The sequence below is a fragment of the Equus quagga genome, chromosome 8 (assembly GCF_021613505.1).
Source record: "Equus quagga isolate Etosha38 chromosome 8, UCLA_HA_Equagga_1.0, whole genome shotgun sequence".
NCBI lineage: Eukaryota > Metazoa > Chordata > Mammalia > Perissodactyla > Equidae > Equus > Equus quagga.
Window position 1 is genome coordinate 119,522,632 of NC_060274.1, and position 15,208 is coordinate 119,537,839.

Sequence of the window (15,208 nt, forward strand, 5' to 3'; positions counted from 1 at the left end):
TGCTGGTGGCCATTATTGTCACCTAGTCCAGGTGTGCTGACACAGGCAGATGCCATTGAAGTTCTTCCCCTGGCCTGTTAGTCCAGGGGTCTGCCACACCCACTAGAGTGCAGATTTAATCTAGTTCAGTTGAGCAGGCAGCCTGCTCTAGGGACCGGCCCTGCCCAACAGCAAGCCCTCAGGCTACTTGTTGGCCTACATTGACTGGGTGCCTTGATCCTCTACAGGCAGGGAAGTGTGTCCACCTCTGTGGGGCAAAGCCTGTGTGAGGACCAGGGCAACTGTGGGGGACATTGATGAAGAGGTGGGGGCCTATGCAGTGGGGCATTGGGTATGCTCCAGGAGGTTGGGAAGTGTGCATGGACCAGGACTGTGTTCACAGTGTATGTGATCCTGTGGGTTGTGAGGCTTATCAGTGGCAGAAGACCTGTACTTCACAAATAGCCATAAAAGGGATCAGCCCCACCTTCCAAAGCCTGAAACAATTAAGTGCTCCCATGCCTAGGGCCAGACCCACTCAGCTGTATTCCTAAGAGAACTGACAATAGACTTGTAGACCTCAGGCCTATAGCAATGGTAAGCTCCTGAGCCTAGCAACCAGCTACACTGGGTACCAACCCAATTAATAGGAAAACTGCAACAGGAGTGTGCTGTTAGACCTTGCAGCCAATGGTGCTGAGTTTCCCCAAATCAGATTTACAAATAGCTGGCCAGGGAAGGAAAGACTAGGCTCCCTGGGTACCTAATTAAGAGCAACCCTGCCACAGCAGAAGGACACAAGTAGCCCAAAAAGGGGTCACTCCTGGGTCGTTTGGACTGGTGATGAGAGGAAAGCCCACTGCTGGGCCTCAAAAGGCATCTCTTACACAAGGCCACTTCTCCAAGATCAGGAGATGTAGCCGACTCACCTAATACATAGATATAAGCACAGAGAAAGAGGTATAATGAGGAGACAAAGGAATACATTCCAAACAAGGGAACAGGACAAAACTCTAGAAAAAGGACTAAATGAAACAGAAACAAGCAACCTACTTGACAAAGAGTTCAAGCAAAAACTCATAATGATGCTCATTGATATTGGGAGAAGGCTGGATGAACATAGTAAACTCATCAACAAAGAACTTGAAAATAGAAAAAAAGAACCAAGCAGAAATGAAGAATGCAATAATGGAAATGAAAAATCCACTAGAGGGACTCAATAGCAGAGTGAATGATACAGAAGAATGGATCAGCCATCTAGATGAAAGATTAGAGTAAATCACCCAAGCTGAACAGAAAAAAGAATTAGACAGAATAAGAACAGTCTAAGAGAAATCTGGGACAATATCAAGTACACTAACATTTGTATTATAGGTGTCCCAGAAGGAGAAGAGAGAGACAAAGGGACAGAAAATCTATTTGAAGAAATAATAGCTGAAAATTTTCCTAACCTAAGGAAGGAAACAGTCATCCAAGTACAGGAAGCACAGAGAGCTCCAAACAAGATAAGCTGAAAGAGGCCCACATCAAGGCACATTATAATTAAAATGTCCAAAATGAAAGATAAAGAGAGAATCCTAAAAGAGGCAAGAGAAAGGCAACAAGTGACATACAAAGGAAAACCCATAAGGCTATCAGTGAACTTCTCAGCCAAAACTCTACAGGCAAGAAGAGACTGGCATGACATATTTAAAGTGCTAAAAGGAAAAAAACCTACAGCCAAGAATACTCTATCCATCAAGGTTGTCACTCAGAATGGAAGGAGAGATAAAGAGCTTCCCAGACAAGCAAAAATTGGAGGAATTTGTCACCAAGAAACCAGTTCTACAAGAAATGCTAAAGGGACTTATTTAAGTGGGAAAGTGAAGACCACAAATAGGGACAAAAAAGTTACCAAACCCCCGCTCCCCGAAAAAACCAGGCAATAAAATCACTGGTAAAGGTAAAAATATAGTAAAGGTAGAAGATCAACCAACTGTGAAGATAATATGAAGGCTAAAAGACAAAAGTACTAAAAGTGCCTGAAATAATTGAAATAATTATGAGGGTAATGGATAGACACACGCAAAACAAAAGATTAGATATGATTTCAAAAACATAAAATTTGGGAGGAGGGGAGTGAAAAGGTGGAGTTTTTAGAAAGAGGTCAAGCTAAAGAGTCTATCAACTTAATATAGACTGCTATATACATAGAATATTATATAGCATCCTCATGGTAATCATAAATCAGAAACATATAATAAGTAAGCAAATAAGTAAGACAAAAGAAATCAAACATATTACTAAAGAAAGCCGTCAAACCACAAGGGAAGAGAGCAAGATAAAAAGAAAGGAACAGAGAAGAACTACTAAAACACTCAGAGAAAGAAAACAACAAAATGGCAATAAATACATATTTATCAATAGCTACTTTAAATGTCAATGCACTAAATGCTCCAATCAAAAGGCATAGGGTGGTCAACTGGATAAAAAACAAGACCCGTATATATGCTGCATACAAGAGACACACTTCAGACCTAAAGACACTCACAAACTGAAAGTGAAAGGATGAAAAAAGATATTCCATACAAATTACAAAGAAAAGAAGGAGGGGTAGCAATACTTATATCAGACAAAATAGACTCTAAAACAACAACTATAACAAGAGACAAAGAAAGGCACCACATAATGGCAAAAAGAACAATCCAACAAGAAGATATAACTCTTGTAAATATCTATGCAGCCAACATAGGAGCACCTAAATATATAAAGCAATTATTAACAGACATAAAAGGAGAAATAGTAACACGATACTCGTAGGGGACTGTAACACTCCACTTACACCAATGGATAGATCATCCAAACAGAAAATCAATAAGGAAACACTGGCCTTAAATGGCACATTTGACCAGATAGACTTAGTAAATATATATAGAACATTCCATCCAAAAACCAGAGAATACACATTCTTTTCAAATGCACATGGAACATTCTCCAGGATTGATCACATAATAGGCCACAAAACAAGTCTCAATAAATTGAAGGAGATCGAAATAATACCATGCATCTTTTCTGACCACAAAGGTATGAAACTAGAAACCAACTACAGGAAGAAAATCAGAAAACCCACAAAAATGTGGATATTAAACAAAATGCTACTGTACAACAATTAGGTCAACGAAGAAATCAAAGGAGAAATAAAAAAATTCCTAGAAACAAATGAAAATGAAAATATGGCATGCCAAAATCTATGAGGTACAGCAAAAGTGGTTCTAAGAGTGTTTATAGCAATTCAGGTCTACCTCAACAAAGAAGAAAAATCCCAAATAAACAATCTAATAGTGCATCTAAAGGTACTGGAAAAGCAAGAACCAACAAAGCCCCAAATCAACAGAAGGAAAGAAATAATAAAAATCATAGTAGAAATACATGAAATAGAGACTAAAAAAACAATAGAAAAAATTAATGAAACCAAGAACTGGTTCTTTGAAAAGATAAACAAAATTGACAAACACTTAGCTAGACTCACCAAGAAAAAAGAGAGAAGTTTCAAATAAATAAAATCAGAAATGAAAGAGGAGAAATTACAATGGACACCACAGAAATACAAAAGAAAATAAGAGAATATTATGAAAAACTATACACCAACAAACTGGATAATCTATAAGAAATGGATAAATCCTTAGAAACCTACAGTCTTCAAAAACTGGACCAAGAAGAAGTAGAGAGTTTGAATAGACCACTCACGAGTAAGGAATCAAAACAGCAATCAAAAACCTCCCAAAAAATAAAAGTCCAGGACCAGATGGCTTCCCTGGTGAATTCTACCAAACAATCAAAGAAGAATTGGTACCTATCCTTCTCAAACCTTCCCAAAAAATTGAAGAGGGGAGGCTTCCTAACTTATTCTATGAAGCCAACATTATCCTGATACCAAAACTATACAAGACAACATAAAAAAGAAAATTGCAGGCCAATATCACTGATGAAAACCAATGCAAAAATTCTCCACAAAATACTAGCAAATTGAATACAACAATATGTTAAAAAAATCATACATCATGATCAAGTGGGTTTCACTCCAGGGATGCAGGGATGGTTCAACATCCAAAAATCCGGCAACGTGATACACCACGTTAACAAAATGAAAAATAAAAATCACATGATCATCTCAATAGATACAGAGAAAGCACTTGACAAGATACAGCATCTATTTACGATAAAAACTCAAAATAAAATGTGTGTGGAAGGAAAATACCTCCACATAATAAAGGTCATATATGACAAACCCACAACAAATATCATTCTCAATGGAGAAAACCTGAAAGCTATCCCTCTAGGAACAGGAACCAGACAAGGATGCCCACTGTCACTACTCTTATTTAATATAGTATTGGAAGTCCTAGCCAGAGCAATCAGGCAAGAAAAAGAAATAAAAGGGATTGATATGGAAAAGAAGTGAAACTGTCACTCTTTGAAGATGACACGATTTTATACATAGAAAACCCTAAAGAATCCACTAAAAATACTTTTAGAAATAATAAATGAATACAGTCAAGTCGCAGGATACAAAATCAACATAGAAAAATAAGTTGTGTTTCTGTACACTAACAACAAAGTAGCAGAAAGAGAAATTAAGCATACAATCCCATTTACAATTGCAACAAAAAGAATAAAATACCTAGGAATAAACTTAACCAAAGAGGTGAAAGTTCTTTACACCAAAAACTATAAAACATTGTTGAAAGAAATTGAAGAAGACAAAAAGAAATGGAAAGATATTCCATGCTCTTGGATTGGAAGAATTAACATTGTTAAAATGTCCATACTTCCTAAAGCAATCTATAGATTCAATGCAATCCCTATCAAAGTTTCAACAACAATTTTCACAAAAATAGAACAAAGAATCCTAAAATTTATATGGAACAACAAAAGTCCCTGAATAGCCAAAGGATTCCTGAGACAAAAGAGCAACGCTGGAGGTATCACACTCCCTGAGTTCAAAATATACTACAAAGTCATAGTAACCAAAATAGCATGGTACTGGCACAAAAAAAGACACACAGATAAATGAAAGAGAATCAAGAGCTCAGAAATAAACCCACACATTTATGGACAGGTAATATTTGACAAGGGAGCCAAGAGCATACAAGGGAGACAGGAGAGTCTCTTCAATAAATGGTGTTGGGAAAACTGGACAGCCACATGCAAAAGAGTGAAAGTAGACCATTCTCTTACACCATGCACAAAAATCAGCTCAAAATGGATTAAAGACTTGAATGTAAGACCTGAAACCATGAAACTTCCAGAAGAAAACATAGGCAGTACGCTCTTTGACATTGATCTTAGCAGCATATTTTCAAGTACCATGTCTGACCGGGAAACGGAAACAAAAGAAAAAATAAACAAATGGGACTACATCAGACCAAAAAGCTTCTGCACAGAAAAGAAACCATCAACAAAATGAAAAGACAACCTAACAATTGGGAGAAGATATTTGCAAACCATATAGCAGATAAGGGGTTAATATCCAAAATATACAAAGAACTCATACATCTCAAGAACAAAAAAACCAACAACCCAATTAAAAAATAGGCAAAAGATCTGAACAGAGATTTCTCCAAAGAAGATATATGGATGGCCAAAAGGCATATGAAAAGATGTTCAACATCATTAACTATCAGGGAAACGCAAATCAAAACTACAATGAGTTTGTTACCTCACTCCGATCAGAATGGCTATGATTAACAAGACAGGAAACAATAAGTGTTGGAGAGTATGTGGAGAGAATGGAACCCTCGTACACTGCTGGTGGGAGTGCAATCTGGTGCAGCCACTATGGAAAACAGTATAGAGTATCCTCAGACAGGAATAGATCTCCCATATGATCCAGCTATTCCATGGCTGGGTATTTATCCAAAGAACTTGAAAACATAAATGCATAAAGATACATTCATCCTTATGTTTTCATTGCAGCATTATTCACAATAGCCAAGACCTGGAAGCAACATATCTGCCCATCAGGTACGAATGGATAAAGAAGATGTGGTACATATACATAATAGAATACTATTCAGCCATAAGAAATGATGAAATCCGGCCATTTCTGGCAACACCAGTGGACCTTGAGGGTATTATGCTAAGTGAAATAAGCCAGATGGAGAAAGTCAAATACCATGTGATCTCACTCATAAGTAGAAGATAAAAATGACAAGAAACAAACACTTAGCAACAGAGATTGGATTGGTGGTTACCATAGGGGAAGGGGGAAGGGGAGAGGGCAAAAAGGGTGATTAGGCTCACATGTGTGGTGATGGACTATAATTAGTTTTTGGGTGGTGAACACGACGTAATCTACACAGAATTTGAAATATATTATGATGTATATCTGAAAGCTATATAATGTTATAATCCAATGTTACTGCAATAAAAAAAAAGTTAAATGTGGTCATAAGGGTGGAGCCCTAATCCAATAGGACTCGTGTCCTTATAAAAAGAGGAAGAGACACTAAGGAGAGTGCACACAGAGAGGAGGCCATGCAAGGAGACACAATGAGAAGGTCATCTGCAAGCCAAGGAGAGAGGCCTCATGAGAAACCAACCCTGCTGACACCTTGATCCTGGACTTCTGGGTTCCAAAACTGTGAAATAAATTTCTGTTGTTTAGGCCAAAAAAAAAAAAAAAGGAAATATAATACACATTCATGTATGAAACTTACAGAAGCACAATACAGTATCAATTCAATAATACAGAAGACAAACTTTATCTCAAATTCTACTCAGTGAAAATAACAACTCTAAATACAATAACGTAATGTAAGACATTTATTCAGATAATTTCTTTGTAAATACTTGCCCACATATACACACTCACATACATATATATAATATATTTTCATTATTGAGGCTCTACTTCACATGCTATTCTCCAGCATTTTTTTTTAAAAGATTTTATTTTTTTCCTTTTTCTCCCCAAAACCCCCAGTACATAGTTGAATTTCTTCGTTGTGGGTCCTTCTAGTTGTGGCATGTGGGACACCGCCTCAGCGTGGTCTGATGAGCAGTGCCATGTCCACGCCCAGTATTCGAACCAACGAAACACTGGGCCGCCTGCAGCAGAGTGCGTGAACTTAACCACTCAGCCACGGGGCCAGCCCCTCTCCAGCACTTTTGACTGAATGAATTAATCTACTCTAAAATGTCTTAAGTGGTAGAACAAATTTTAAAGACTTACCTTGAGGGGTCACCCAGTAGGAAAACACAAATATGACCACTTGTGAATGGTAGAGAAATCAGCATAAGCGCCACTGATTGGTTTAGTAAAGCTATAACAACTTCCACAATAAACAAATCAAATCAAAATGGATGAGTATATTGGACAGTCAGTATATAGAATGAGAGGTGTAATCAAGCTCTACATTTTCAGAAGTTATGTATTGGAAAACTGAAGGTTGTATAATGTCATAGAGGCAATAAGAATGGAGCCAGCATTGAAACCCAGTTTTCCTGACTCTGGATATAGTGCTTCCCTTGACATCCCAGTGACTCCTGTCCATATAGTTGAGGTCACTTTGTATATGAACACGATCGTTTTCACGGGAGGACTTACCTCAAAGGACATACTAGAGTGTTCACATTTTATAATATTAACAATATGCAGCCTTTATTGGGTGTGAAAAAGAATCATGAAACTGGCATGCGACGAGAGAAAGACTAAGGCAATTTTCTCCCATATCTGCCTATTAGATAGAAAGGATTCAGGGAGTGGAATAGTTTTAGGAACTGCTTGTATGAAGGATGGATGGAAGGAACAGGGATCAGAGGATGGGAGGGGAGCAGGGAAAGAAGAAGAGAGGGTGCCCTGAATCTGAGATCTGTGATAAAACTTGCTAGTAGTCTGGGGACAAAACAAGATTTTTGATATAAAGGAATATTCCTAAGCTGTCTGTCCCAGACGAATACGGGGAATACTTTTGGTTCTCTCAAGACCCTAACAGCACAAGGAAGGATGTGACTTGGGTAGAATACCTGACTAGCCCACATGGAGACTTTCCAGCCAATGAACAGACATTTTTCCAACTCTAGAAGGCCTCAACTGAATGTGGTTTCTGCAACTTTAACTTTCATATTATAACAAGAGGGTCCAAAGCTGACACATCTCTTGGTTCTCATTCACATCTAAAGCCAGGAATCCAGGGTAGAGAAAGCTGTGAGGGGCAAGGACCAGCAACAGTGACCTAGAGAACATACATATGCATATTGTTGCATATGGGTAAACTCCAGGTCTTGATTTGCTAGGGACAGTTATAGCTTATGCATGATGACCTGCTAAAATTGTTAATTGTGTCATTTTTCACTCTCAAAAATGTCCACGTTTGGTCAATCAGTTACATGGCCACCCTAGTTACATGGCAAGGTCTCATGTGATCATCAGACCTGGGGTGGGGGGTGAGACTGGAGTTTGATGTTGCTGGTTGCATGCGTTTTTGATTCCTCTCAGACATTCATTTTCCATTCTCCATGTTATTTCAGGGGGAGAAAAGAGACCCACTCATTTGTTACTGAGTTTTTGACCTACACAGGAGATCACAGAAGCTGGAAATTTAGTCCCTATCACTGAATCTTACTTCAATATTGGAGGAAAAACAAAAAAGATTTAACAGCAATTTTTAGGAATGTGAACAAGACAATGATCTTCCTGGTGGTTCTCCAAATACATATGGAGTGGTGCAGAAGAATGAGGGAACAGTCCCATTTTTAACCTTCAAACCAACCAATCTTATCTCTAGTCCAAAGCCCCTGGGACACAGGTGGAGTATGATAGGAGACACCCAGAGGTTCGTCTGGAGGGGCCTCCATTTCTCAACCATGGCAAACATTTTTGCTGGGTTAATCATAAACACGAGTACAAAAGGGAGTATGGGATTTGCAGAAGCAGACCCCAAGTAGTTAAGACCTTCTCACGACCTTGGTTTAATATGGATTTCCAGCAAAAAATGACAAAAAGAGCACTGCTCAACAGAACTCTGCATCAGTTAATGGATGAAACACATCAAATACAAGTGATGCATAAGTCCTTTTCCCACTGTATAAATTCTCCCTCTTTTTATAAACTAATTTCTTATAATTCATAATTTCTCTCTAATACCAAGACTTTCTAATCACCAGAACTGTAAGAAATTAAAGTTTGTTGTATAAACCACGCAGGAAATGGTAGTTTGATATAGCAGCCTGAATCGCCCAAGACAATATTCTCCTTCACCATATCACTGCAGATATTTTCCCCTACAAACTTCATTAACCTTCTCCAATGTTTCCATGCTCAGAGCCCATCTGTCTTTTCCCTTGATCCATACCATGTATGCACAGTACTCATGTGTTGGGACATGTACTCCAAACCATCCTCTGGATGATCCATAGAACAACCTAGAGTTGGGGGGAGTGGTATTGAGCAACTTAAGCAGGGTGTCTGTGCTGCCTCTCCAGATAGGGCTGAAGAGATCAAAAAACACCTCTGTAGTCAAGATTTTATGAACTCAGAGTCATAAATCTGTTTTCTGCAAACTTACATGCATATGCATTCTTTTGGGACTTATAGGTCAAAAGATATAATTTGGGTTGGGATTTGGGGGTACTGTTGGTGGAAGAGGGGCCAGTTTGTCTATAGACATCATGCCTATTACAGCAATAAAATCCCAGCTAGAAACAAGAAAGGTCTTGGAGAACTACAACACACAGGTAGGTGAAAACCGGGAAAATCTAGGAAATCAGTGATTTTTGAAACTTTCTCCATCTAGAGGTTTCCCTTATCTAGTCTCACAGACTTTCAGATGGATTAGAGAAAAAAGAGAGAGCACGATGTTACAGTACTAGCAATGCCTTGGGAATAGGGATGGCTGGGGCATCATCTCAGATTTACCATGAACTAGTTGAATGACTTTTGGCAGTTGATTTTAACTTCCTGCTTTTAATGTCATTATCTGTTCAAAAATGTGATGGGAACAGTGACCTTAACCTTATTCATCGTGATAGTCTCAATGTTTCACACAGAGTCTGGCATAGAGGAGGTGACCAGTATACTTATTTTGATTAGGTTGAATGAATAACTGAATAACCTTTCAAATTCTATCTTCATATAACAGCTCAATTCCACGTCAATCCACTTACTTAGCACACAGTTTCAAGAGAAAGTTCATAAATATGAAGTAAGGAAAGATGTTGGACATAATTGGTCCAGGACAAAATGTTTTTATTTAGCTACGGGTTTCAGACATAGGAGGAAGGTAAAGTTGACTAACAGGGGATGGGTCATGAAGAGATCAAGATGTTTAGTTGGCAGCGATGGTCTGCCTAATCCAGTTCACGTAATTGTAGACCTTGGTGTAGACACCAGGCTTGTTTCTCTGAGCACAGCCATAGCCCCAGGAGACAATGCCCTGGAGCACTCCACTGCAAGCCACAGGGCCACCAGAGTCACCCTGAGCAGGAAGGAAGAGACAGTTAGGACGCTCAACTATGCCCAGATGGGAGAAGGCCTCCAAGATGTTCTTCTATTATCTTGGAGCCATCTTCCCAGGCTATTGATCCTTTAGACAGTACCTTCTCTTCCAATGGAAACCCACCCCTCAGGCTCCATACCACATCCCTCTTTCCTTAGTTGCAGACCTGTGGGATCCAGAAGAGGTGGGGATTGGAGAGTATAACTCTGCCCAGCTAGCCCTGTTCCTGTCAAAGAGCTTCCTTCCACACTATGACTCCTGGGAAGGGTGCCTCGATGCTGTTTGCACACCATTGTCTGTGTACCTTTTTGCCCTTAACCCTAACCATTACTATGGCAAAAAGGAAATCCATCATTTATCCCAAATCTATCCCTCACCCCTCATAATCAGTCTCAGACACAGCTTTTCCATCTTCTGTGTTTCAGGAAAGGGGAAATAAGGCAGAGATGCATGAAGGTGAGCTGGACGAAGGAGTGCCAAGAAACTAACCTGGCAGGAGTCCTTTCCACCCTCTAGGAAGCCTGCACAGAACATGTTGCTGGTGATCTGGTTTGGGTAGGAACTGCGGCAAGAACTATCGGAGAGGATGGGAGCATTCAGACACTGCAGGAGGTTAGGGTAGTTGGCTGTTGGGTGCAAGAGTGAAAATGGAAGAAGATTACCCAGACGATTCCTGGAAACTTCTTTCCCAGTATCTCTCCTCTCCCTCCCAGTACTCCCACACTTTCTCTAAGATTGCCAGTAGCTGCTATTTTGGAAGCACAACTTTTATCTGGAAGGTCTTCCAAACAGTTTTAATTCCCAAGTGATTCTCTCTCCGACACTAGCTTCAGTGACCTCAGAACTCAAATGCGGAGACTATTTCTCAAGCAGGTCTGTCCTTCAGGAAGTACCAAATCGCTGAGCCTCTGTTCTGTTGACCTCCTTAGTTTCTAGTTCTCTGCAAATCACTAATCACACTTGGCATCTTTATCATAGTTCATTTGTGTTACGCTTTCCAGCAGAGGAACCATCCTCATTGTAATTAATGTATTCTAAGTCTGCATTTATCCCCAAACTGTTCTCTGTGAACCTTGCCCTGAGTGACAGTTTGGAGTAATTGAACCTGAACATGCCTTTCACCTCTAGGGTTCTCAGACTTGGTGCTTCTGTTCCAGGAGACACTTACAGCCACTGCTGAGGGTGTTTCCCCAGCCAGAGATGAGGCACTGGGCACCAGCAGCTGGGAAAGATGCTGGCAGAGAGATCGCAGACACTTTAGAGTTGATGGAGGCCGGGGAGCTCAGTTTAATCAGCAGGATGTCATTATCGTAGGTCCTTGAATTGTAGCTGGGGTGGCGGATGACCTTGGCTGAATTAATGAATTGCTCATTGCCCTCAGTGACTGCAATGTTGTGTTCTCCCAGACGCACCTGGAATCGGCTGGATGAAAGGATTACAAGTTGCCTCAGTATCCAACTTGAGCTTTGTCCCCTTCCCAAGACACCCCAGTCATGAGCACAACGCAGACACCATCACCTTCCAGCATTCACACTCACAGGTAATTGTGCCCTTAAGGTAGTCCTACCAGATGTAAACGGGCTGGAGTATTCATTAGGTAGGTGTCACTACAAGCACAGACTCTCAGCCCACCATCCTGTTAGAATAGTTAGGTTTAGGAATGGAACCAAAGGACCCCAAGCAAACAGTGGGAGATAGATTGGAATGGGTGGTGATTAATCAGCACCTGCCATTTCTCCTCTGGTTGGAATGACCAATTACTGTAGGGAGATGTGGCAGGAATCTGGGATCTGACGGACTATTAAGGGAGCAGAATGAGTTGTGCTTATCCTTATTGTTGACTATAAATTGCATGTATGCTATTACCTCCATATGCCATTTTTTCCTGGTTGAGCTATAATGACTAGGACTATTTACTCATTAATGCTCTTAAGCTAGTTCTAGGCACACTTCATCACTCACTGTTTCCTCTCCCATGTGTTTAGCACCATCATTTGGAAGGACATCAGGGAACTCTAAGGGTACCTTCCCATGCAATAGTCCCTCAATACATCCAACAATGTCTTGGGGGAAAAATGAGGCTCTTAGGATCTCAAAGCACACCCCTCAAGTCTGAGACTGTAGTTTACCCTGATTGTGCTTTGGCAGGGCTGGGGGAAGAGTGGATGTCAGAGAACAGGGATGTTTATATTGGTTACTTACGACTGGTAGCAGTGAGCAGCAGACACAACCCACTGGTTACTGATGAGTGAGCCACCGCAGATGTGGTAGCCGACGTTCAGAGACACCTGGTAGGGCACGGAATTCGCCTGGCAGGTGTAGCCCCCGACAATCTTGTCATCATCGTCAGTGGAGGAAGCAACTGACAGAGAAAAGTTGGAAACTATTTGCTAAACAGACCCATCTTGGAATTGTTACTCATCACCAACTTTTTGCCGATTAACCGGAAAAGAGCAGATAATGTTTTCTTGTCACACGGAATCAGGAAATGGTGAAGTTAACGTAATTTTTTTCAAAAATTTATTGTTTTACACCTTTAACATCACCCTACTTATGCCATTATATGTATCTAAGTTTTCTGCTTAATTTTCATAAGTATCCTTGTTTTTTTCGCTATCTACCATACACTCACACCCACACGAACACATTCATACACTTGCACCAAAACTCACAGATCAGACTCTTTACATAAGAAACACCCTGGGTACCACTACGTATGGTTGTAAAGATACTTTTTACACAAAACCTTGCTCAGCAGCCATGGAAATAGGTGTTGATTAGAGTTCTGCAGTACGCATGGTGTTGTTTACTGTGTGACTGTTATGGGGTAGATACCCCATGAGGTAACAGAAAGGAAGCTTTAGAAGCCACTAGAGAATGTTCTGGTCTGAAAGGAAATAGGAGTTTGTACTTTTGTTCGTCGAGTTTCTCTTCTTGGTCCTCTCCTATAATTTTCGGAAAATAATCTCATAGAACATTGTAAGGTTTCCCTCTCCAACTTGTTCCCCTTATTGCAATTATCTTTCCAACAGTTTTCAATTTTTTCAGCATTGTGAAGTCTGCCCCCTGATTTATTAGGTTTCTTACAGCTCTGAAAGTCTCTGATTATATTATACATGCCCTATTGTTTAAGTATTTTAAAGTAATTTTTGGAAAGACATTTCCACGTGTGTTGAATTTATACCTGCCCAATTTGAAAAAAGTTAGTTGTAAATTTCAATAATATAACAGTTACTGGTATAAAAATAAAAATAGTCATTTCTCTATTTTTTTTGGATTCAAAGCTTTATTAAATAAGAATTTGTTTTCCCTTCTCTCGTATTATTTTTTTAAAGTAATTTTATTGAGATCATAATGGTTTACAACTTTGTGTAATTTTGGGTGTACATTATCATTTATTACTTTCTGAATAAACTTCACCATGCTCACCCCTGGTAGTCCTATTTTTATCCATGACCATACCCTTTATGTCTTTCACCCAACCCCCAATCCCCTTCCCCTGTGATAACCAGTAATCTGTTCTATTTATCCATGTATTTGTTATCTTCCACATATAAGCGAAATCATGCAGTATTTGTCTTTCTCTGTCTGGCTTATTTCACTTAACATCATACCCTCAAGCTCTATCCATGTTGTTGCAAATGGGATGATTTCATCTTTTTTATGGTTGAGTAGTATTCCACTGTATATATATACAACTCTATCAAAAAGTGGGCAAAGGATATGAACAGACATTTTTCCAAAGAAGATATACAGTTGGCCAACAGGCACATGAAACTATGTTCAACATCACTGATTATTGGCAAAATGAAAAATCAAAACTACAATAAGCTATAAGTACCAAGAATGGCTCTAATTACCAAGACAAAAAACAACAAAAGTTGGAGGGGATGTGGAGAAAAGAGAACGCTTATACACTGCTGGTGGGGAGACAAACTGGTGTAACCACTATAGGAAAGAGCATAGAAATTTCTCACAAAATTAAAACAGAAATATCACATTATCCAGCTATCCTACTTTGGGATATTTATCCAAAGAAATTGGAATTGATGATCCTGAGAGATTTATTCACCCCTATGTTCCTTGCAGCATTATTCACAATAGCCAAGATGTGAAAGCAACCAAGTGCTCTTCTACGGATGAATGGGTAAAGAAGATGTGATATATACATAAACAATGGAACACTACTCTTTATTTCTTTCGATAATTGAATGACGTTATTTTACACTAGAGAGATTTTGTTAGCAAAGATGTTGTAAAACTAGCCCATAGCTTTTATTGATGAGAAATAAAATATCTTTGCCTGTTAAGATGCCCTTTAGTAAAGAGGAGAGTCAGGCTCTGACTCTCACAGCCTCTTCAAGGAGCACAAGATTAGTCATTGGTCCCAATTTTTAACTCCAAATCCTTAGAAAAATCAAAACAACATTTACTTAATGTTGACTATCCTTTCCTTTTCTCTCATCCTTCATAGATTTTACCTTGAAGTTCAGGGAAAATTTGCTTCTATTCCATCTACCCTAATCACTCCAGCTCACTGTGATCTTTCCTCAACTAGTGAGATCTAATTATCTGTAGACATATGTACTAGACACTGTTGTTTTGAATTTATAAGCCCCTTGAGCACAGAGATTACATTCAACAGGCAAAGTACAGTACAAACTTAAGTATGTGATGGACACCTACTGATTGTTTATTAATAGAGACTCACCAGAGGCTCCCAGGAGAGCAAGGAAGATAAAAGTCTTCAT

General features: G+C 39.4%; 1 protein-coding gene across 1 annotated transcript; it reads right to left on the reverse strand.

Moving 5' to 3' along the window:
• Nucleotides 1-10,286: 10,286 nt before the first annotated feature.
• Nucleotides 10,287-15,208, reverse strand: LOC124243892 (trypsin-like). The gene is made up of 5 exons (XM_046669979.1): nt 15,169-15,208; nt 12,660-12,819; nt 11,626-11,879; nt 10,947-11,083; nt 10,287-10,436 (listed from the first exon to the last, which is right to left on the reverse strand). Exons 1-5 carry the CDS (start codon nt 15,206-15,208, stop codon nt 10,287-10,289), a joined length of 741 nt encoding a protein of 246 aa, XP_046525935.1.